This window comes from Notamacropus eugenii, chromosome 6, assembly GCF_028372415.1.
Source record: "Notamacropus eugenii isolate mMacEug1 chromosome 6, mMacEug1.pri_v2, whole genome shotgun sequence".
NCBI classification, from domain to species: Eukaryota; Metazoa; Chordata; class Mammalia; order Diprotodontia; family Macropodidae; genus Notamacropus; species Notamacropus eugenii.
The window spans coordinates 78,624,763-78,648,228 of NC_092877.1; the positions used below are offsets into that span (position 1 = coordinate 78,624,763).

General features: G+C 40.3%; 1 protein-coding gene and 1 long non-coding RNA gene across 2 annotated transcripts in view; one reads left to right on the top strand and one right to left on the bottom strand.

The window, feature by feature from the left end:
• Positions 1–7,727: 7,727 nt before the first annotated feature.
• SEL1L3 (SEL1L family member 3) overlaps positions 7,728–23,466 on the bottom strand; it is a 128,005-nt gene continuing 112,266 nt past the window's right edge. Inside the window, exons 21-24 of the mRNA XM_072620398.1 lie at positions 19,870–19,997; positions 18,121–18,223; positions 17,946–18,018; positions 7,728–9,054 (exon numbers count right to left, since the gene is read on the bottom strand). Coding sequence (XP_072476499.1) covers positions 8,933–9,054; positions 17,946–18,018; positions 18,121–18,223; positions 19,870–19,997 — 426 coding nt within the window. The 3' untranslated portion in view covers positions 7,728–8,932. The remainder of the gene's footprint in view (positions 9,055–17,945; positions 18,019–18,120; positions 18,224–19,869; positions 19,998–23,466) is intronic.
• Positions 9,054–23,466, top strand: part of LOC140511347 (uncharacterized) — a 45,068-nt gene continuing 30,655 nt past the window's right edge. The window contains exon 1 of the long non-coding RNA XR_011969507.1: positions 9,054–9,423. This is a non-coding gene — a long non-coding RNA (uncharacterized lncRNA). The remainder of the gene's footprint in view (positions 9,424–23,466) is intronic.

Here is a 23,466-nt window from a genome sequence, read left to right on the forward strand (position 1 = left end):
GTGCCCAGAAGCAGAATGAGCGTCTTCATTGTCCTGTCAGTCTGACAACACTTCGTTATGGTCTTGGCTTTTGTTTTTCTTTCCTCTTTTCCTCGATCCTTATCTTCTCCAATGTATGGCAGAGGTCGGATGTTTCTTTCCAGTATCCAGATCATTTCTTTACCATTTCCTGTGGAAATACAAGCATACCCTCGCCCCCATGTTAACCCAGGGCCTGTCTTTGTGTTGTTCCATTTCCCCTTCACTTTTTTCCAATCAGTGAGGTGTGTTTTGCTTTTTTGAAATTTTTGAGCAGGCGTAAGTTCTCTGTCTGGTGTCAGGTATACAAAACCACGTCAACTCTTCTTATTCTTTTGCCTTCTTCTCCCCCTTTCTTTTGTTTTGAGGAGAGTTTTTATGTCTACAATGGCTTGACCAGTAGGATTATAGGGGATGCCAGTTCTATGCTGTATTCTGTATGACAGACAGAACTTAGTAAAGGCTTGACTAGTATAAACTGGACCATTACCTGTTTTTATAATTTGTGGAATACCTAAAGTCGCAAAACATCTAAACAGATGATCAATAACAAATTTTGTTGATTCCCCAGTCAGTGGAGTGGCAATAATATAACCTGAATGTGTCTATAGTCACATGAAGGTATTTATTTTTTCCAGATTTCTGGGACATGTGTGACATCCATTTGCCATATTTCAAGAGGATTGCATCCTCGAGGATTGATGGATGTATTTGATGGAGTTGGCAAAAATGGAATGCAACATGGACAAAACTTTACTACAATGCTTCTTGCCTGCTCTCTAGTAATATAAAATTGCCTGCGAAGCATGGAAGCTGACTGATGAAATTGTTGTAGGAATGCTGTGCTTCTCTGCACCATAGCATAGTATTCTCTCCTTACCTCTACCTGGCGCAAAAATTCTATATTAGAGCTCTGCCTTGGATAAATCACTTTTCTCTCTAGATGTTTCCTAATCCATAAAATAAAGGATTCCCTTGCAGTTCTAACATTCTACAGTAAATATCACATCCACATAAATATGTATACATAATATATATATATATATATATATATATATATATGTAACCCAAGGTCCCGGAAGGAGTTAATGGCAGAGGACTAGAAACTGGATTTCCCAACATCTAGTTCAATGCTCTTTTCACATCCCAAGCTTTCACCCTTATTCTTTGGACTTATTTCAGAGAACAACCACTTATTCTTAGGTCTGGCTAATGTTCAACTAAAAACAAGGATTTTTATTTGAAACATTTTTTAAAGGTAGGTTTAATTGGAAAGCTGCATTTTGATAGGATCCTCTAATTAAGCATAAGATAACACATGGCTTATTAGTCTAGTCTCTTAGTTCACAGAAAGATATCTCAGATAATGAAATGTCAAATTCCTCCAATCCTTACAGACCTTTGACACACCCTTAAGTCCACTCACCTTTTTCTATTTTTCTTGTCTTATATCGTCAAGACAGTCAAGGCAGACGATCTTGCTTAGCCAAGGTTCTGTTGGCATATATAGCATATGACCTCATCCTTACCTTCAAATATTGTATACTCCAGTTGATAAGATATTAATCTTGAAACAGCATAAAAAATGCAAGAGAGTGTATAATTATGTGCTAAACTGTATGGCACGGCAAAGAATCAGTGGAAGGAGATAGTGGTAAGGACAGAAGTATGATTTGAGGTCAATAATCCTGTGCTTTCATCCTGGCTCTGGCGTTTTTGTTGTTGTTTAGTCACTTTTCAGTCATATCAGATTCTTCATGACCCCATTTGAGGTTTTCTTGACAAAGATACTGAAGTGGTTTGCCATTTTTTTCTCTGGCTCATTTTACAGATGAGGAAACTGAGGCAAACAGGGTTAAGTGATTTGCCCAGGGTCACACAGCTAGTAAGTATCTAAAGTTGGATTTGTACTCAGGTCTTCCTGATTTCAGATCTAGCAATCTATCCATATTGGGCAAGTCACATCTTCCTTCTTGGCCTGTTTCCCTTTCCTATTCTGACAATTTTGCTAATTGAAAGAGAGGCAAAAATAAAAACAAATATGAGACTTGCATGTCAGAGAACACTGAGAAAGCTGCCCCTGGAGAAAAGGCACTTACTTTAAAGATGGTTATAGCAATGTATCTTTCTGAATCTAATTTGCATATGATTGACAAGAGTCCTTTGGAATAATAGTTGGGAAACACTGGCCCCCAGAATTGTTTTGTGACTGTTGGACAAATATAAATTGATTAGTTATATTCTAGTAAGTAAAAATGAAGATTTTGTTAATCACCATGACTTAGAATGAAAAGAATCTGATTTTCCTAGGAAAAATGTTTAAGAAAGATTTCAGAACTGATTAGAAACATCTTTCCCACCACATTGCCCATTTTGGCCATCATTGTCATTTCCCTCCCACTGAAATTTTTGGATTTTGACTCTTGGTTTCTGGGCTTTGATAAGGAAGTTAGGGTTAGCATGAATTTAGAGTTAGGGCTAGAGTTGGAGTAAGATTTAGAATTAAGGGTCATCATTAGAGGATCAGGGTTTTAGTCTTGATTTAGAGTCGGAGGCATGAGCATTTAAAGTTAGGTTTAGATTCAGAGGCTTTAGGATTATTTAGCTTTAGGGTTGGAGTGAAAGGGTGAGGGTTGGTTGGAGTTGGAGGCATTTAGAGTTAGGGGTAAGAGTAAGGGGCATATTAGGTTGGTTTAGAGTTAGAGGGTTAGGTTTGGAGGCAGGGATGTTTTATAGTTTTAGTTAGAGTGGGAGACTTAGACTTTGGTTAGAGTCCCGTATTTCGGGTTAGGGTTGGGGTTTAGGTTTACTTACCTTGACATGGGCTTCCAAATCACTTCTGGGACATCTACTGTCCCCGTTTTCACTTTTATCTTCCCCTTCCCCCCGCTTTCTAGTTCCCCTTTATGCATTGTATCCTTCTACCCACATGCCCCTCTCCCCCATTAGAATGTAAGCTCTCAGGGTAGGGGCTGTCTTACTTGCTTATATTTGTGTCCTGAATGCATCCACCATTCTACACCTGGGGTTTCACTTGCTTTGTGCCTCAGTCTAATGGCATGTCAAGGTGAGGTGCTCTCTTCCACATGGCCACCTTGCTGCCCAGCGACCTCCATGTGTCCTTCCTGACAGAGATCACTTGTGGACCTTTGCCAGGTCCTTTACTGAAATTCTGCCATCTTCATCTGACTAATCTCATTGGTAGCACAGTGTATCCAGGTGTCCTTCATTCTGAGAAAACTAGTGACACAGACTTTTGAACTTTTTGCATTAATTAAGTAGAGAACTAATTCACTTTACAGAACCCAATACCCTGAATCTCCAGGGTTGTTCAGGTTACTTACTGTGTGTTTGAAAGAAAGGTGGCCTATGGCCACCCAGCTCTGTTAATAAGTGATGCCTTGTTTAAGAAAGCAGTCAAATAAGTCTGAGTAATAAGAAAGCAGACCAATAAGCCTATGAGTAAGGAGAGAGGAAAGAAAGACCCTGGAGTTACAAAAGTGAAACCTGAATAAAGGAATTCACTAGGAGTGACTTACCAAAGAGGCAGCCTTAGCAGGTTTGGTGAGGAAAGTGCTTTGAAATACTATTTAAGCATGCAATTGTCATTGAGATTTTGGAGTAAGGAAACCTAAGTTTGAACCACCTTTCTATTACTTTGCTAGATATGTGGCCTTGGGCAAGTCATTTGACTTCTTTGTCTCAGTTCTTTATTTGTAAAATAAGATAATCGAACCTGATTATCTCTTAGTTGCCTTTCAGCTTGAACCAGAGGAGTTGTGGTAATGTCTAACAATAGGTTGGGGTAGGTGACTGAAGGATGGACAAATCACTTTAATGTTTAATATGAAATACTGACATTTTCACAATCACTCTCTTGTCTATAGACAATCAATGAAAAAATAAATCAAGTCCCGATCTGAAGCATTTTGCAAATTTCAAAGGCATAAAGGTTCACATTGAAAATTTATCAATCAACTCTCCAGAAGCCAGTTGGAGCTGGTGCCAGCACAGCTCTGCCTCTAACATTCTTTAACCTAAAGAAAGATTTGTTGGAATCTGAACTTTTAAATTAAAAACCCCACAGAAGCACAATTTGGCATAAGAAAACACTATCTTTGGCTTTGAGTGTGGTTTTCTAATGCTATATCCCAAGTATCTATGTTTTCTGGACCTTTATTTTTTTCCTTTTCCTATCTGGAAAGTTCCAAAATAATTCAAGAACTCACAGCTATTTCTTTTGTCCCAGTTTTTTAATCACACTAGATGCTATGTTACAGGGATCATGAAAATAAATCTAAGATGTTATAACCAACTTTGATAGTAAAGGAAGATATGACTACCTAAGTCATTGAAATCTGCAGGTACTGCTCCATTTGATGGGCCCTTCAGCTCCCATGGGTTTAACTTCTTTATGCAGATATACAGAGCCCTGGTCTCTCTGCTCACCTCCAATTGCATAACACCACTTACCTACTAGACATTTCAAAACAGATATTTCATAATCATCTCAAACTCAATATCTAAAATGGAACTTTTTCTGTTTTCTCAAAAACCTACCCTTTTTTGAACTTTCCTATTTTGATGGGGGTGGGTGTAGTGGGGGGAGGGGAGTGAAAAGGGGTCAGGGAGGGAGGGGACCACCATCCTACTAGGCACTAGGTTCACAATCTCGGTATTATCTTCTGCCTTACTCTCCTTCACCCCTAGCCAATCAGTTGCCAGATCTTGTAATTTCTGCTGTCACAATGTTTCTCACACACAACTCTTTCTTTCCACTCGCACAATCACTCCCTTGCTATTTTTCAGTCACTTTTGAATCTTTGTGACCCTATTTTGAGGTTTTGTTGGCAAATACACTGGAATGGTTTGCCATTTCCTTCTCCAGCTCATTTTACAGATGAGGAAACTGAGGCAAACAGGGTTAAGTGACTTGCCCACGATCATGCAACTAGTAAGTGCCTGAGGCCATATGGAGAAAGCATATATTTAGGAACATTAATAAACTATTCAGTCAGAGTAACTCCAATTTATATAACCCCTAGACCAGGGGTGGGAACCTTCTACCTTGAGGCCACATGTGGTCCTCTAGGTCCTCAAGTGTGGCCCTTTCACTGAATCTAAACATCACAGAACAAATCCCCTTAATAAAAGGATTTGTTCTGTAAAACTTGGACTTAGTCAAAATGCCATACCCAAGGACCTAGAAGGCCACATGTGATCTTGAAGCTCGTACGTTCCCCACCCCTGCCCCAAACATATGTCTTCTCATTTGATCAACCCAACAAACCTTTGAAGTGGGCTGGACAGCTACTATTTTCATCTCATTGACGAAGAATCATCAGATTAAGGAGGTAAACTCAGTTGACAGAGGTCACAGAGTGAGTAAGTGATGAAGACCAGACTCAAATCCAGGCCTTCTGACCACAAGTCACGGGACCACAAGGGCTGTGGATGCAGCACCTCATTTCTTCACTTACTCCTTCCAACTGTTGACTAGCTTGTTGCTTATTAGCCCCTCAATTGAGGGGAATGAAACAGACCTTTCTGGTTACAGTGACCCTTGTGAAGCTGCTTTCTTGGTTCCCCAGTAGCACAGGCAACAAAGAATTGGCAGTATCAGGACAGGGCTTTGAGATCTCAGACACTAAAGAGAATCAAAAAGGTGACTAGGCAAGTCTAAGGCTCAATGGCATGAGACTCATCCTTAATAAGATTCAGAATAAGATCTTCTCCTTAAAAGAACAGTCACATCATTGCAACAAAAAATTATGGTGGGTACATCCGCATGAGATCATTCAAGTGCTTCCTTCCAAGACAGAATGAAAGCTGAAGAAATTAGACAATATAGAGAGAGTTTTCATCCACTGGATGAACCATGGAACATAACTGGAGATTTCCTGCAGTTTCGCGCCAGCCCTTCATTACCTCAAGACCCCAAATCATTCATTTAATTTCTCTGAACCTCATTCCTTCCTCTGTTAAGTGAGGAGAAGCACCGCTGCCTCCCTTTCCCCATTCCAGGAGGACTGAGTGCTAATTATATGGTAAGTGATTTAGGCCCTTAAATCTATACAACTATCTGAGTACTTATACACTGAGTTTGGCAACGTGTCAGTGGTGGTAAATTGTTCTGGAGAGACCTTCAGAGAGAAGGCAGGTCGGAAGAAAGCCTCTAGGAGAGATCTTTCCTCTTTTGGATACAGAGTTCAGAGGACTTCTAGAAAACGCTGCTCACTCCTTACTCCAGTCCTGGCCCTGCCATGGTACCAGCTTGGCCTCTCATCGATTTAGTTCTAAACAGAGGACGTGTGGTTCAGTGGGAAGCCTGTGCTGGATTTGGAGTCTGAGAACCTGAAAGCAAATCCTATCTTACCTAGCTACTATCTATATGACCTTGGGCAAATCACTTCACCTAGACTGCTGTAGTTTCCACATCTGTTAACTGAGGTAGTTAACTAGTCAGGGGTGGGGAACCTGGCCACTGGGACCATCTAGGTCCTTGACGGAGGCCTTTTGACTGAGTCCAAGTTTCCCAGAACAAATCCTTTTATGAAGGGGATTTGTTCTATGAAGTTTGGATTCAGTGAAAAGGCTGAACTTGAGGACCTGGAAGGCCATAGGGTACCCACCAAGGAATGGAAACAAGGCAATAACAATAGGAGCTAGAATTAATATAGCACTTTGAGGTTTGCAATTTTACATGCTGCCCCACAACAACCTTGTGAAGTAGATGCTATCTTCTTACCCCATTTTACACATGTGGAAACTAAGCCTAAGAGAGGGTAAATGACTTGCCTAGGGTCCTACAGCTAGCAAGAGTCTGAGGAAGGATTCAAACTCCAGAATTTCTGTCTTCAAGTCTGGTACTTGGAACAGAGCAGGGATTCTTAATCTTGGACCCCTCTGTCACTCTGATAAAGTGTATATATCCTTTCTCAGAACAAAGTTTTTAAATGCATAAAATAAAATACATAGAGTTAAAAAAGGAAGCCAAATAGTCAAAACAAAGATGTACTTTTTCCCTTCTCCCTGTTCATGAATTCCCTGAATCCCTAGTGTTAGAGTATATTGGAAAGGACTGGTTTGCCTGGTCCTCTTTCCTATTATATCCAGCTTTGACCCCAGGGATCAGGGAGTCTAGATTAGAGGAGGTCTTAAGTGTAATATGAGACTTCTGGGCCTATCCTGGGGTTGGCTTAGCTCTAGAAACCATTCAGCTTTCCCTCAAAAACTATCTGAAAAATAGATGTCAGTCCTTTTGGACCAGGATCCAGCCTGGTACTGAACCAACCTCTGGAAACTCAACACTAGTTACCTGAACATTCACAGATGTTCAGGTAAAGGGACAACAGTTGTAACTGAGAAGTGTCCTAGCGATAGTCAGGGGCAGTGCCAGAAGGTGTTTAAAAGGGACCAGTCAGAGGAAGCATACTGCATTAGAAGGCATCTGGCCATATCTCCAAGTATGCTGAAGAGAGAGACAAAGACCCCAGGGCTAGAACTCAGGTGACTGATCATTTAAAGAGGGGAGCCACCAATCCACTTTTAAAACTCAAAAGTTAATGTGTCACCAGAAAAAAAAATCTCTCTGATAAAGTTTCCCCTTATCTCTGCTTTTATAAAAATTCATGGACTTTAGAATTTTGAGTTATTAAAAAATAGTATACATGTGAAAAAGGAAAAAAAACTAGTCACTTCACAGGTGGTAAATAGTATAAAAATAATTTTATTTGCTACTGTAAATAAAGTAGTGCAAAGGAGAGTAAACTGGACCCACAATATTGCATTACTGATTTAATTATTCTAGTATACACACACACACACGCACACAGGCATACATACTCTTCCTCTTTCATATACACACGGGCATAAGCACACACACACACACACACACACACACACACACACACACACACACACACACACACACACACACACACACACACACACACACACACACACACACCATGGCATACCTCTCTCCAAACCCAAGAACCAGGCACAGGGGGACTAGGACCTAAAGGATTGTTTTCTGCATATTCCATCACCCTACTTCTATTCTAATGGGTAATTCATGGTGGACTACTCTTAAATACTAATCATTTTCTAAATGGCATCTGAAGGTTTACAATTGTGAAGAAACCATATCTGGCAATATCATGAAAGCATTTTAAGCACTATGATCCTACAAAAAGTTAAGGAGAAAAATGTAAACCAATTTACAATGACATTTCCTTTTCTGTGTTTCACACGGACTTAGCTCTAATTAAGGCTCCTTTTGTTTCCTTTAGGCATGGCAAGACAATGAGGAATTTGGTCTGTGCTTTCAGAAGCAGCCAAGGACTCTCCTTCTCCCAAATGCTATGTATGAACCCTGCTCAGGGTCCTATTTGCCTATTTTTCAATAAGGAAAAATTTCAAAAGGACTGAACACTGTTGGAAGGCCTGTTAGAACATAGTTTGCTTTAAGTGGATTTGGACAGAGCACAGGTAAATAATGCCCCCTAAAATACAGCAATGCTACAGTGTAAGTCCAATAACCCATAACCCTGCAGACCATAAGAGGGCATCAGTCATGTCCTTAACACTAGTACAGGAAGAGGGTTCCACTGTATTTGCCTGATGTCCTGGGAAAAGCAGTATCAGCTCTGGACATTTCCTTATAACTTAAATATCCATATCCATATGTTTGTATTTAATATATATTTATATTTATTTGCATAAATATAAGTATCATAGAGATATAGATATTTACCCAAGTGCAATATAAACTTCCAGTAGTCAAAACATGTTAAAGGGTTTAGCATTACAATTCCCTGGCTGCAGCATTCCTAATGTCTACTATCCAATACCCATGGTCCAAAGGCTCTATCTCTCATCTAGGGAAACACGGAGAGTCAGCAATTCATCCTCACTGCTCTAAATTATTTGCAGGAATGGCCTCTTCTTGTTCCAAGGAGCCAACAGCTGGATTTGCAATGGAAGGGGCAATTTCTGAAGAGTGCTGTGAAACAGATGCCGGAGGACCACTGGCTGTAAAGATACACACAGACGTACATGAAAAAAATGCTGAGTATCTGAAACAAGTAGGAAAAAAAATACAGGTTTAGTAAAAGCTAAAGGACATTAGACTAGGAGTTGGGTCCCATTTCTAATCTCTTTCAGTGGAGCTTTGGATAAATCACTAAATATCTTTGACCCCTCATCTCTAAGATAGTGCAAAGGTGAGTCCTCTCTGGCTGTGAGGTCAGTGCCCTTACTGATCACCAGAGCTCTACTGGCTGAGCTGGGAGGTGTCTTTGTTCTCCCTCACATGCTGTCCTCTTGACTGGAAAGATGATGACATGTACAAAAGGGATGGTGCTGATTTGGAGTCTGAAGACCTAGATTTGAATCCCTGGGGTGAGTTATTTCACTTCTCTGAAAATTTATTTAGCTATAATAAAAAGAGGGCTGGAGTCCCTTTCAGCATTAGAAAAAAAAAATGATCCTAAGGAATGCTATCCTTTAGTCAAAAGCATGTGGGTACATTCCTTTGGGGTCTTCAAAAGCTTCCTTCAAGTTCAAAAACCCCTGGAAGGGGTAACCGAGTTAAAACTTCAGTAGGCTATTATATCAGTAAGGTAAGAAACAGGCCCTGTGGGGATGGTGTGGGCACATGGTCAGAGGCAGGAGCCCCCAAGAACTAGGAGAGAGGGTAGAGGCAGAAATATTCACAGTACACACTTGTCCACTGCATAATTTTGCTTAGAGTTACCAGGATCTGGTAAGGAAATCTCATCTCTTCTGTTCAGAGCACAAAACTAGGAAAGAACCTTCTTCTTCATGCAGTTGCATAGGTCAGGGCTTTCCCAGGAAACCTCAGAAGCACTGGTCTCGGAGTCCCTAAATTGTAAGGATGCTGTATAGTGAAAGAAAGCCTACTCCTGAGTAGGATCTGTAGGCTTGTGACTCACTTTGATAAGGTCTTTTATGGCAAGGCATTTTATGTAATGATTTGACTAGATCCTTACCATACTTCTGTGAAGTAGGCAGTACAAGTCCATTTTATAGACAAAGAAGCTGAGGTTCAATGGGGAGTTGGGACAGCTGGGTTAAGGTCACACAGCTAACAAACGTCAAGTTGGGGATTCCAGTAACAAGCCTTCTTGGCCTGAGTCCATCCTTCTTTCTAGGACACCACACTCTGTCTCTAATGCTGCCTGGCAGGACTGAGGAGAGAATCTGCCACACTTCATGCTGTGATTATCAGGATCCTTCTACCTTCTGGGGCTCATTGTAATTCTTCTCAAAGAGATTTTAGTCCCATATCATTTTTATAAGTTGGGCCAGCTTTCATTCCTAATATGTGTCTGCTTTAAAAACTGCCGCTGTGCTTTAGGAATTACAGCTTTCCCTTTTCATTATTTGCTGTGATGGAGAAGAGCTTTGGTGTATAGAAACCAGCATCATTTCTATCAGGTTTTCAATATAGCTGCTCCACAATTATCAATTGCTGTGTTCTCCAGCTATGCCCCCCCTTTCTCCACATTATGTACCCCACCTCCCACTCTTACACACAATCTGGGGCTCCTGGAGGGGAGGGACTGTTCTCTTTTTGACTCTGAATCCACAACACTTCATGTCTTGTTCTACACACAGTTAGTGCTTAATAAATGTTTGTTGTAATGTTAAAAGGAGCCCCCCTTCCTTAGGCATCTGCTTGGAAGCAGGCTTGGAAGGAAAGATTATGGATCATCCATGTCTGGATCATTATTATCAGTCCTGATGAATTACTTTGGAGGATGATGTTCTGAGTTCAAATGTCATCTCCATCATGCAGATGTTCAGAATTCCCAGAGCAGGAAATTATTTTTCTGATCTCATGACATTTTAGGCTCCTCAGTCACATATTTCTTACTTGTATTATATTTAGCTCTGTCTATCCTATCTTCACTACTTGATTATAGCTCAATGTGGGTGGAGCCAGGACAGCAAGGGGTCAAGTCCTGCTTCTGACCCATAATGGTTGAATGATCCTGGCTCAACTGAACCTTTCTGTGTTTTAGGCGACTCTCCAAGATTATCAGTTGCTGAGAAGGTACCAATATGCACTGGTAGAGGGAATTTCCCTACTGGGGGATCCCACGACCAAAGAAATTATGAATCTAGTTCCTATACTCCTGCTTCCTGAGGTCAGGAAACCAGTCTTATTTATTTATCTGTATATTATTTATTTAAATTCAAGAAGTAGTTATTGAGTTCATGCTATGTTTAAAAACAAGCCTGCATAACTTATGGTCCTGAGGATATGTCAAAGGATTTTGGGCAGCCCTTGAAAAATGTAGAGATGTTTTCCCCTACATTTTCCTTTGGTGTGCCTCAAGTGGCCCGTTGGCCATAAGCAGCCCTTGGGCCCAAGGTTGTGCAGGCCTGGTTTAAAACATAGCACCAAGCAATCTAGGGGAGACAAGAGAAATACAAGGCATGGTATCTATTTTCAAGGACCTTGTAGTCTTGTTAGAACCCTGTCTCCTCTATCTTTCTGATAGACAGACCCTGTCTATAAGAATTGCTTAGAATATTATGTTCACATAGTAGGTGCTTACTGTATTTTTTGTTCCGTGAATGAATGAACACATATAACTTTATCAGAGATCTGATTTGGGGACAGTAAGTCCAGTTCTTATTGAATAGTCAGTCAATAAGTATTTATTAAGTACCCGTTATGGGTCAGGTTTACCTCTGGTAAAGGACAGTCTCTGCTCTTAAGGAACTCAGAGTACCTCAAAAGTACTCTGAGGGTACTTCAAAGTAGCATGCAGTGTACTTGAAGAGAGTGGTGGGGTGGGGGTGGGGGGTTGGGGACATATTTTTTTCCAACACATAGAGACAAATTTGGGTGTAAAGCAACAGTTTTTGTATCATGGACTCAGTCCATGAATGAACTCCTCAGGTTATTTTAAATGCATAAAACAAAGCACACAGGATTAAAAAGAAAACTAATTAAATTAGAATAGATGTATCCCCCCCTGTCCAAGTTTAGGGACCCCATCAAATCTATCCGCAGATATGGATGCCAGGCTAAGAACCCCTGAGATGATTCAGAGCTCTACTGAGCAGAAGGCAGAATAGTACAGTAGATCCAGTTTCAGACTTGGAGACAGGATGAAATACGTTCCTAATTCATTTCTGACACTTTAATTTCTCTGTCTGTAAAATGGGAAGAATAATAACTGGAATAATACCTACCCTATGGGACTGCACTAAGGCTCAGATAAAAAAAGACTTGAAAGTCATGTAAATTTTTATAACTTTTATGTAACTTTCTGTTATTATTGTTACTGTTAGTGGTAGAAATTACTTTGCCTGGTATGCCCAATAAGGCTTCATTTTTACAGGACCTACATTGGGTTTTAAGAACTCTTCTCAGTGATACCATATAATTCTGGGCTGAACGCAATTTAGGATTGGAGAGAAGCCTTTGGAGATGGAAAGTCAATTGATCGATACTTAGGAATAGTCTCTGGATGTAACCATTGGGATGCCAGTTGATAGTAACGTGGCCAAAAGTTGATCAAATAGCTTTCTCACCCTCTTTTAAAAATGAATTCACACCCTAGGCTTCTCTTGGTTCCTGAAGAGAGGCCTCCTAAAAGACTACTTTGAATGCATATTGGAAATCTCACTGGAAAAGTATCAAATATGTTAAAACAAAACGAATCAATAATTTGATTTTGAAAAGTGTAGTCATATTAAAGATCAAGGTATATCATTTAGGGTTGTTCAATCACTTTTATTTGTTCCTCATCCAACTACTGACATGTTGTCCAAGTGGATTTTCCCATATAAATGCTTTTTCTCCATTCTGGGATTTGGTGTCAATCTCGAATTCTCTGTATCTTTTTGTTTATTCTGAGATCCCAGTCAGAGACTGTGCTGCCTGGGAAAACAACTAGTTAGAACTCTCTCTAGGGATGATTACCCTTCAGCTACCATCTTACAACTATATTTCCCACTAGAAAAATGTTGGTGGTTAGCACAAGGAATAGAAGCAAAATAAACATTTAAATCAAACAGTGATAAACAGATTTTCCTCTTGCCCAGAGGAAAAGGCTTTAATGCCTAACAAAAAAGCTCAAGGGGAGAAAGAAGACACAGGATGACTTCCCTGAGGGCTAGAGTCCAGAGTTTCAGCAACGCAAGTTTCTTTCTCTACACATGTCTTGACCAATCTGTTCAAGCAGCCTCATTCCTAGGATGCTGGCTTTTTTCCTTCTGGGGGTTGCTTCTGTCTGCAGCTCCATGTGACTTCCCATTCCCATTCTGTTATAGCTTCCCATTCTCCCATTCCTGGATCTTCTCTGATGAGGAATGCATGACCCTCACTCTTTTTCCCAAATGAATTTGGGTACCTACTTCTTGAGGTGGGAGATGATGAGATTCAAACAGACTGAGCTAAGAGAAGCCCATTATTTTGAGTATCACTTAAATCACTGCTGGAGATAATGAGATCCAACCAGGCAGGTCAATGAAATACCAAACTAATCGGGCCCCTCTGCCCCAGGCAAATGGGCTGAACAGTGGAATAATGATATGACTAATAACCTCCAAACTCGGAACTACCCCCACCCATGTGTCCCTGGTTACCCCACCTTCCGGTCCACCTTTCTGTCCCTGATTACCTCATCTTCCCCATCCCTGGCAGGTTTTCCTCTATAAGAATCCCTTGCTTTTCCCATCTAGTGGGTGAACTAAGGGAAACCTTAGGAGGCCACCTCCCTTAGGGGGTGGGGGACTCCTTTCCTGGGGGGAAGGTACAGCTTGGAGGGGAAGGGGTTGCTTCCTTGGGGGGATTGCCTCCCTTGGTGGGGACTCTCTCTCTTAAGAAGTTGCCCCACCTTAAGCTGGGGTCTTCCTTAAACTGAAACCTCCTTTAAGGGACAGTGACTTCCCTTAAGATCCTGCTCGGTGTGCTAAAGACAAGTAAATGTCTTTACTTGTTTTAGAGTCAGCCTGAGTGAATTCATATAGAAGTAAACCCACCACTAACACCTTGCACCTCAACATTTTGGGGTGTCCTTGAACTTCAACATTCTCCCATGTGATTAGGAGCTGGGCTCTTGTTTGAGTCTGCCTCTTGGCTCCAATGAACTGACTTTAAAAGGTTAACTGGAAGTAAGCCTACCTGTGGCCTCCATTCTCCCATACTCATGAGATTAACTGGCACCTTGTTATCATCCAGTTCAACACCTTCTCATCTGGTCCCTATTCTATGATTAGGTCTATGAAAGGTCAGTTCTCTTCCATTAGAAGTGCAATATTTTGAAAAAAAAAATAGGAAAATGTTTAGCTAGTCTATTTTTTCAAGAGCAATATTTCATCTAATTATTGTAGAGAATCAAGTGGTTTGATTTTATGTGAGGTTCAAAATGGATCAGTTAGTTTAAAACTTTAGTGAGTAAGGTATCTGATTGTTACTAATATTTCTGAAAATCTTGTATATATTACTAATATTATTTAAATGGTTTATGCTAATACGAGTTAGTCTTTGTGTTTGGCTATTTTAATGAAGATCTCTATTGTCAGAAAAACTGCCTTGAGTGTGAGTGAAATAAGGCCCTGGTGAAGACTTCACATAGCAGGGATATAGGAATTATCTTATTATCTTTAACAGTAGATGAGTTGATTTTTTGGGGGGGAATGAAAAGCTGACTTGGAATTTAATCTTGCAAGGACTTCTTGGACACCTGGCCTCTAGGAATCCAGGGTCTGAGGATAGCAGGTACCCTCTCTCCTTTCCTTAGTGCTACTTCAGCACTAAAGTTTTACCAGATAAGGATATAATGGACTGCAGTTACAGTTTCCTGAAAATTACTCAAACTATGGGATCCAGTCCTCCCCTTGATTGCCATACTATTGCCACATCAGCACTAAGTTGGCCAAATAAGGAGTTGTTCGTCTCTTGCTCCAAAAAGCTCCTCCCTTTCCCTCCCTACCCCTTTACTTTAGCTATAGTTCTGCCATATCAGCAGTTAGTCAGTTACTTCAGTTTTTGCACTTAGACTGTAAGCCCGCCTCCTAGTCAATGGACTGGAGGGATAGTGGGGGGCGGAATTCTCTGCATTAGGGTACATAATGGTGCTTTGCTTTCTGTAAACCTGCCTCCTTCCACCAGTCAGTCCTGGTGGAGGTGATGCCCTTTTCTCGGGAGAACTGAATAAACACTTTCTGTTCTTACCTTGATACCCCTCTTTATTTTATAAGTTTTTGGGTAAGGGTCTTGCACCCCACAAAAGTGGAAAAGCAAGATACTCTTCCCCCTTTCCTCCCCCTGTGAATTTTTTCTCTGAGAAGTCTGGGAGTTTGGACTTGAAGGCTAGAATTCAGGTGTTACTGTTCACTTGGTGGCAGCCTATGCCAAATTGCAAGCAAAGCATCCTTGGAAGAAATAAATAACCTCTTCAGTTAGCTTGCAAAGACCAACCAATGAAGTGATGGCCAATTTTATACAAGGTTTCAGCTGATACTAAATAAAACATAATTCTCTATGGGTGAACGGAGCCTAAAGCAAAATAGAGGGACATCTCAGTTTAAAAGTTCAAAAATGAATTATTCTATTTTTAAAAAAGATGACTACGCAGACTGAAATGCAAGTCTTCAAATCACAAAGTCCCTTAACTTTATAACAATGTGCCATTCACAGGCTATTTCTTCCATATGGTTCCTGCATTTTCAAATGGCTGTGTTTTGAGGGTTTTTTGGTTTGTTTGTTTTTGGTAATACCTAGTTAAGTGTCAAGAACTCATTATCATATCTTCTGCTACTACCCAGATACTTAAGAATGCTCAACCACTTAATCTTTTATTTTCAAACTTCTTTCTTTATTAGGTCACTGGACTTGACTCCTATCACAGAGGGTCCCCATGAGTCAGCACTGTTGTACATTAGACAAATCCTTTTTGCCTTTGACGTGGATTCACCAAAGCTCAGTTTCTTCCTTCCCTCTTTCATGCTTTTAATACATAAAATGGTCCCCAATTCAGTTGCCAGTCCCATAATTGTGGCTAATTACTAAAATAATGCGTATAAAGCAGCAGGGGACCTCAAGAGATCATTTAATCCAACTTTCTCATTTTACAGATGGAGAAACTGAGGCCCTGAGAGAAGTTAATTACTAGGATCACACAGGAAATAGAGGAGCAGCGCTGAGTCAAACCTAGGCAGCTGATTCCAAATCTAGAATTCTTTCTATGTTGTACCCAACCTGAAATCTTGCTAAATCAGTTTCCATTTATTTTAAATACATTTAAAATTTAAAGTGTTTGTGATTGAGAAGAGTTTACAGATGCCACTGAAGAGGAAAGAAAGGAAACAGAGCTGGGAGAGAGCAACACTTTAAGGGAAAAACATGTGTAAATATGAGGATGGTACAGAGTATCCCCTGCAACGTGGATAGCTGAGGAAAAGGAAGAAAAAGGAAAAGAAATGATCAATAAAATGAAGGAAGAAAGAGTGAGATGAGGCTCTATTGGGAGTATAGATGAAGATATGAAGGAAAGTAGCAGAAACAACTTTTCATAAAAAACAATTCTACTAGCCCATGAATTTTCATGGGTACCAGCTGGTATAAAACCATAAAGACAATTTTCAGCTCCTCTAACTGAATTGCATTTGTAATAATCATAACAATATTTCTACAGAGTAAAAATGACAGCGATAATTTGAAATGGAAAACACTGACAAGATACAAAATGAATGTGCTATACCTGGTAACAAATTTAGTGATGGAACTGAATTTGCATGAGCTAGATTTATAAGCCAGCTGACGACAAGGCATCAGACCTGGGAGACAGTTTGGATGGTCTCTCATTAACTTCCTTAGGGGACTGGAAGCAAAATGATGATTCCCTCTGACCTCCTTACCACCTCACCACCTCCTGACATCAGGTTTATTCCATTCACTTTTCATTTTCTGCTACACAAATAATCTTCATACTAATGTTTATAGAGCATGTCCCTTTTTCATCTTGTTTTTGCTAATGTCTGAATTGATGTTTGTGAGTCTTTACGTCTTTTTATGTCTGTCCAGGTTGATAGAGGCTGTTTTAGACTACAATCTAAAAAGAGGGCCTGTGTGTCTGTTTATTTTGTCTCTACTATTCCCCTGGTTCATATACATGCTGAATAAATGCCTTCTGATGATTTCAAATGCATACATTCATGTATTTAACATATATATCAACATGAATCCATCCAACAAATATTTACTGAACCTTTGCTATATGCAAGACACTGTCCTGGGTACAGTGAGGGATACAAAGTTGTTTAAGTCACTATTCTTGCTCTCCAGAAATTTATAATTTATAATGGGGGTTCTTAAACTTTTTTTCTGTGTTATCAGCCCCTCTGACAGTCTAGTGAAGCCTAAGGACCCCTTCTCAGAATAACATTCTTAAATGCATAAATTAAAATACATAGAATTACAAAAACAAATTATATAGAAGTATCATTATCAAAAAATATTTTTTAAAAGTTCATGAAGCTCAGATCTATAAGACAAGTTAAGATGCATCTATGAACATCCACACAATACAAGGTGGTCCCTGGTAAGTGTCATGAGAGACACAAACTAAATCCTAGAGAAATGCCAAGAAAGGGGCATCTGGAGAAGCTGGAGGTGATTAGGAAAGGTACTCAATTTACTGTAATGAAACAAATATTTATTGTAGTAATGAAAAGGAGGTGGTATGTGAGCTGGGCCTTGAAGGGAAAGACTGGACAGATTGTAGTAAGTGGGAATCAGGAGGTTCTCGAGGTAGATGGAATAGTTTAAGTAAAAGGAAAAATGGTGGCAGGGAAGGAAGACCTAGCAGAGGAAGGGAACACATGCACACACACTTTTTTTTTTTTCTGTAATGGGCTTGATTTAGATAAATCATTACCTGAGACTGACTGAAAATATTGGACTGCCAATGCGATCAATATGGACACCAGAAAGGTTCCCAGAAAGTAGATCTGCCAAAATTCAGAAGTAGGTATTAGATGAATGATAGCCAAAAGGGCAGGGATTTCAAAGACAGGTGGGGGTGGAGGGAAGCCCAGGGACACAATACCTACCAGGGTGGAATGCAAAATTCCATTACAGATAATCCGCAAATAAAAATAAAACAGCGCTAATGAACAAGGACTGAGTGAATCTTCATGACTATGACTCCAGCACCTACAATAAAAAGCCACAAATCACCCTGGTTATTTGACTTAATTTGGTATTAATATTAATTACTGATATTTTCAAAGTAGTCTCCGAGGCTGCATAGTTTACCTTGTGAGCAAGAACAATTTCAGGATGGCAGAAAGGTTTAATGCAGAATGGAATGGCACCCTAGCTTTCTCTACAACTTTTTTTTTTGTTGCTGTTCTAGGCATTCAAGGTGAGCTCTCAAAGACTCTGACCCTTTTGGGTAACTATCAAAAAACCAGTTTGAATCGTGCTTCAATGCAGAGGCTGCTTGGGCAGGATTCTAATAAAGCAGGCTAGTCCCTACCTCTCCACATTTGGGAGGAAAGCTAGAGACACAGACCATACCTCCAGGACACTTAAAGGACTTTGCCTGAAGAGCTCATGGTAATGTTCACCAGTGCTCCATAAAGCAAGGTTCTATTAGCCCTATTTTATAGCAAATAAGGATCTGAGGAAGGATTTCAAGTCAGGGATTGCTAACTCCAGATCTGCCTCTCTATCCACCTCACCCCCCCTTCCTTCAAAGTATTGTAAACTGAAGAATGCCATCTAAATGATTACTTTGTGATGGTCTGTTATGCCCTTCCCAAAGCCTGGACCTGAAAGCATGGCCTAACATCATAGAGTGTCAGGGCTAGGAGAAGCCTGGAAAATAACATTTTCATTTCACAAATGAATCTGCTAACGTTCAGAGACTTGTTGAAGGTCACCACATAATTAATTTCTTTCTTATCAACCAGCCCAACCTCATTTTCCCTAGGGGAACCCAGTGGAGAGAGGATCTGCCTGGGAGTCAGAAAGAATGGATCAAGGGATGAATAAAGTGCTTATGAATCATTTGTGGTATGCTAAGCACCAGGGACAGTGCTTACACTGGACCCCGAAAAGTGAGGACAACCCTTGCTTTCAGAGTTAACACTCTAAGAATTAAATTCAAATGCTAGCCCAGACTAGTAAGTCATAGGTCATGTGATTCTGGGCAAGTTGCTTAATTCTCCAGCCTTAGTTTCCTTATCTGTAAAACAGGGCTAATAATGATAATAATAACACTTTCCTCATAGAGTTGTCATTTAATCTCTCCTTCCGTTTCCTCCAAAATAAAATGGGGATAACAATAACACCTATGTCACAGAGCTACTGTGAGGATCAAATGAGATACGTGTAAAGCACATTGAAAACCTTAAAATTCTATATAAATATTGGCTGCTAGGATCACCATCATCATCACTGAGATTGTTGTTGTTTACATGTCTAGCTATACAAAAACTTCACCCCAAGAAAAGTTATCTGATGACTGTTCTTTTCACAGCTTCCCATGGGCATTCACACACACATACACCAAAAGATTTTTATCTAGCACTTTCACTTTATATCAACAACCCTGTACCTTAAACCTTGTGCCTAAGGCAAATAATAATCAATCAGCCTATGTAGGCTGAGCAGGGAAATTTGTAAATTCTCTAATAAGCTATGGATCTTGAGCCCTTGTTAGATACCCTAGTAGGGAGTCAGTAGTCTGGCTAGTGGGAAATGGAAGGCAGACTTTTACCCAGAAGCAAATACTTCCCCTTTAGCCCACACACAAAAAAATGTCATATAGTCGGCGAGTGAAGTTATGAGCTCACCTTTCATAGAGTTCCTGAAGGATTGAGATATTACTAGAATGGAGTGTTTGATCAATCTCTAGATATTCCAAAATATGGTATGGGATAGTAGCTCCTTCTTCAATTAGAAGGGCCAGGTTAAAAAATCCCTAAAAAATCAAAACAAGGAAAAGAAACATAACTAAACAAACCAGAAACAAAATTCATCCATTCCAAACAAACAAATCACATACCCACACCCCTCATCAGAATGTAAACTTTTACAACCTCCATATTTTTTTCAGTCCTAGTGCCAGATGGTTTTGTCATCTTCATTGATGAGTTGTTTCCCTAAATATATGCATCTGAGAAATTTATTTGCAAAAAAACCAGTAGGTTTTCCTAGGGATGCTGAGCTCCATCTGCTCAGAAACTAGTCAACCGGAGGATCTGTCCTTTTCCTTCACTTTCTGAAAACAGAACTAGCTGGAAATTTTGCCCTCATATCAGAAAAAGATGTAAAGGACCAGAGCAAAGACTATGACCATTATTTACTGATTATTCTCTGAGGCCCCACCAGCCGGTTGGAAATCAGACTTTGTATTTTCACATTTTGTTGGAGTCATATCTAATACTGGTCATCCTTTTAAGGCATAGGATAGCTGTGCTTAGCTTTCCATTAATCACCAAGGGAAAATGACTCCTTAAGGTCCTTTCTCTGGAAAAGTCTCTGCTGTTTTCAGGAAGCCTGGCAATGGTTCTCACCAGCTGTATTCTGGAGCCACTTTGTATGAGCTGGTAAGCTGACTGTTAAATTTTCAGTGTGAGCCTTCACACTGCAGAAATAGATAAGTGCTTCAAATCAGTGATTATTTATTATTTTGTTGATTGTCTAGGCTTAAGAATATTATGGAAAAAGTGAATGCAGATTAAACTTAAAGGTGTGCTGCGCATATGTATTTTACAGAGAGCCAGTTGTTAAAGACTTGTCAGCAAACACCCCTCTCTTCCCCCCAATTATAAATCTCTAGACAGATTCCTTTCAGGGGTTTGAGCAGAGCAAGGAAAAATACCTGCTTCTTCATTGAGGGGCATCGTGGGGTTAAAGTCTCTTGCTAACTTGGTCACATAGCTCGGAAAGGGAAGGTACCTGAGTATGGGCTATCACATTTTCTTCTAACTGCTGCTCCCCCTGTGTGCTCACTTAAACATTTTCCTAAGTTAATTTTATGGCAGTGGAAGGACTCGTGCTTTGCCAGTGGCTCCTGACTAAGGCTACCAGCTCCAGGTAAGTGATTTTTCACTAGACCTAGGAAAGGGGCTGAGAGAATTCATTTGTTGTTTACATCTAGGAGGGTGCAATATTTGCACAAAGAGTGAAGGAAAGAACCCACCTTTCTGTGCTGATCCCTGCATATGGATGAGAAGCAAAACCTTGGTGATATATTGCTAATCAACTCATTTTAAGGTAAAGGGCAGACTAAGTTAAATAAAATTGTTGCTAATTAGAGGGCTCTTGACAATGGCTCTCTCTCAACCCTTATAGGATCACAGATTCAGTCCTGGAAGGGCCTGTAGAGGCTACCTTGTCCCACTCCCTCATTTTAGAGATGGGAAACTGAGGCCCAGGGTTACACTGGTGGTAAGTGGCAGAGGCAGGATCTAAAGCCAGGACCACTGACTCCAAATCCAGAGCTCATCCCACTGCCCACAGCCCATTCCTTAAGTCCAAGTGCTCATTTTTTCAGTATTTCAACGGAGTCATGACCTCAACAGTATACATATTTTCTCCAACCATTTGCATCACAAGTTATCCAAACCTTATTGTGGACAATTATCCTTCCAGAAATCTTCCCTAGATAAGCTCAAGTTGTACAGCACTGGAAATTTTCTCTTTATTCAGTCATTCCTTTTAATTCTAGTATTTTTCCTCACTTGGTCATTTCTAATTTATCCTATATACAGCTAATTCATAAAAGTTTAGAAATTGTCTCCTGCATCAGACTGTGAGTTTCTGGGGAGTAGGGACAGTTTTTTGCCCTTCTTTGTAATCTCAGCATTTAGCACAGAGCTTGGGGCATAAGAGGCATTTACTGTTTACTGAATAAATGACAATGGTCTTCCTGTTTTCATATTATCTCGTCCTTTCAATGTGTCCAAAATTTTCTTTAAAAATTGCTTTGAACTCATCACCTCCTACTCAAAAACAAAAAACCCATTCTAGTCTCCCATCTGCAGACAAGATAGAATTAAAATCCTTCAGCCCATTATTCGAGGCCCTCTACAGCCTGACCTCTACCTACTACCTCCTCCTTTATCTTCCATTGCTTATTTCCACAAATTGTTCATTCAGGCCAAATCCTGTCCCTTGAACCTAATTCATTCTCCTTGCCTGGGTGGGATTCCTTCTCTCCTCTCCCCTCTTTACTAATCTGTTTTTACTCTTCCTTCAAATTCCAACTCAAATACTAATTCCTCCCTGAAGCTTTTCCCAACCAGCCTAACCCTCAAAAATGAGTAGCTCCTCAGAGGTCTTACAGTACTTAGAATCCATCCTATCATTGACCCTGAGGATCTGCTCAGGGGCAAGAGTTGCACAATATGAAAAGACACGGATGAGCTGAGAGCTACACTAATGGATGGCATCCCCATACTGATTTGATAGATCACAGATCCATCCCACTATATAAGTACATGCTACGTTAGATTGTCAGTTTACTTTCTGTGTAGATGTCAATTCAGTTCAATACATTAATGACCTACTCCACACAAGACAATGTCTCTTTGTTTCAACTAGATTACAAACTCTTCCAGAAGAAAAAGGAACCATCCTTATAACCCTAGAACCTAGCATGGTGCTACAGACATACCAGGCACCCAATCCCGTCTTTATGGATGATGATGAGCAAATAATTAATAAGCACTTATGAAGCACCTACTATGTGTCAGATACTATATTAGGTACCAAGGATAGAAAGAAAAAAATGAAATAATTCCTGCTTACATTCTTTGAAAAGAGACAGCATTTACATACATAAATATATTAAAACAAAGTAATTTAGGCAGAGGACAACTAGAAGCTTAAGCTGCCTCTTGAAGAAAGGGCTTCTGTGAAGTAAAGGAGAGGAGGGAGTGTGTTACATTTTTTGTTGTAGTGAAAGTATTATTAGCCTCCCTTTACAAATGAGGAAGGGGCAGCTAGGTGGTGCAGTGGATAGAGCACCAGTGCAGGAGCCATGAGGACCTGAGTTCAAATCTCACCTCAAACACTTGACATTCACTAGCTGTGTGACCTTGGGCAAGTTACTTAGCCCCAACCGCCTCATCCTGGGTCATCTCCAGTCATCCTGATGAATATCTGGTCACTGGATTCAGATGGCTCTGGAGAAGTGAGGCTGTTGATGTGCACAGCCCTCCCTCATTCAAAACAAAGTCAAGTGCAAGTCACATCATCATTTTTCTGATGGCATGGTCTTCTTCGGGCAATGAAGGACAAATACATAAAAGGGCCTTAAGTTGTAGGATCTCAAGTTACAGGATAGGCTACAGAATGAGTCTCAAACTCCCCTCTGGAGGCCTGGGAAAGTAACCCTTAATATTAACCCTTAGAGCACATCAGAAAGAGTAAACTGGGAATTG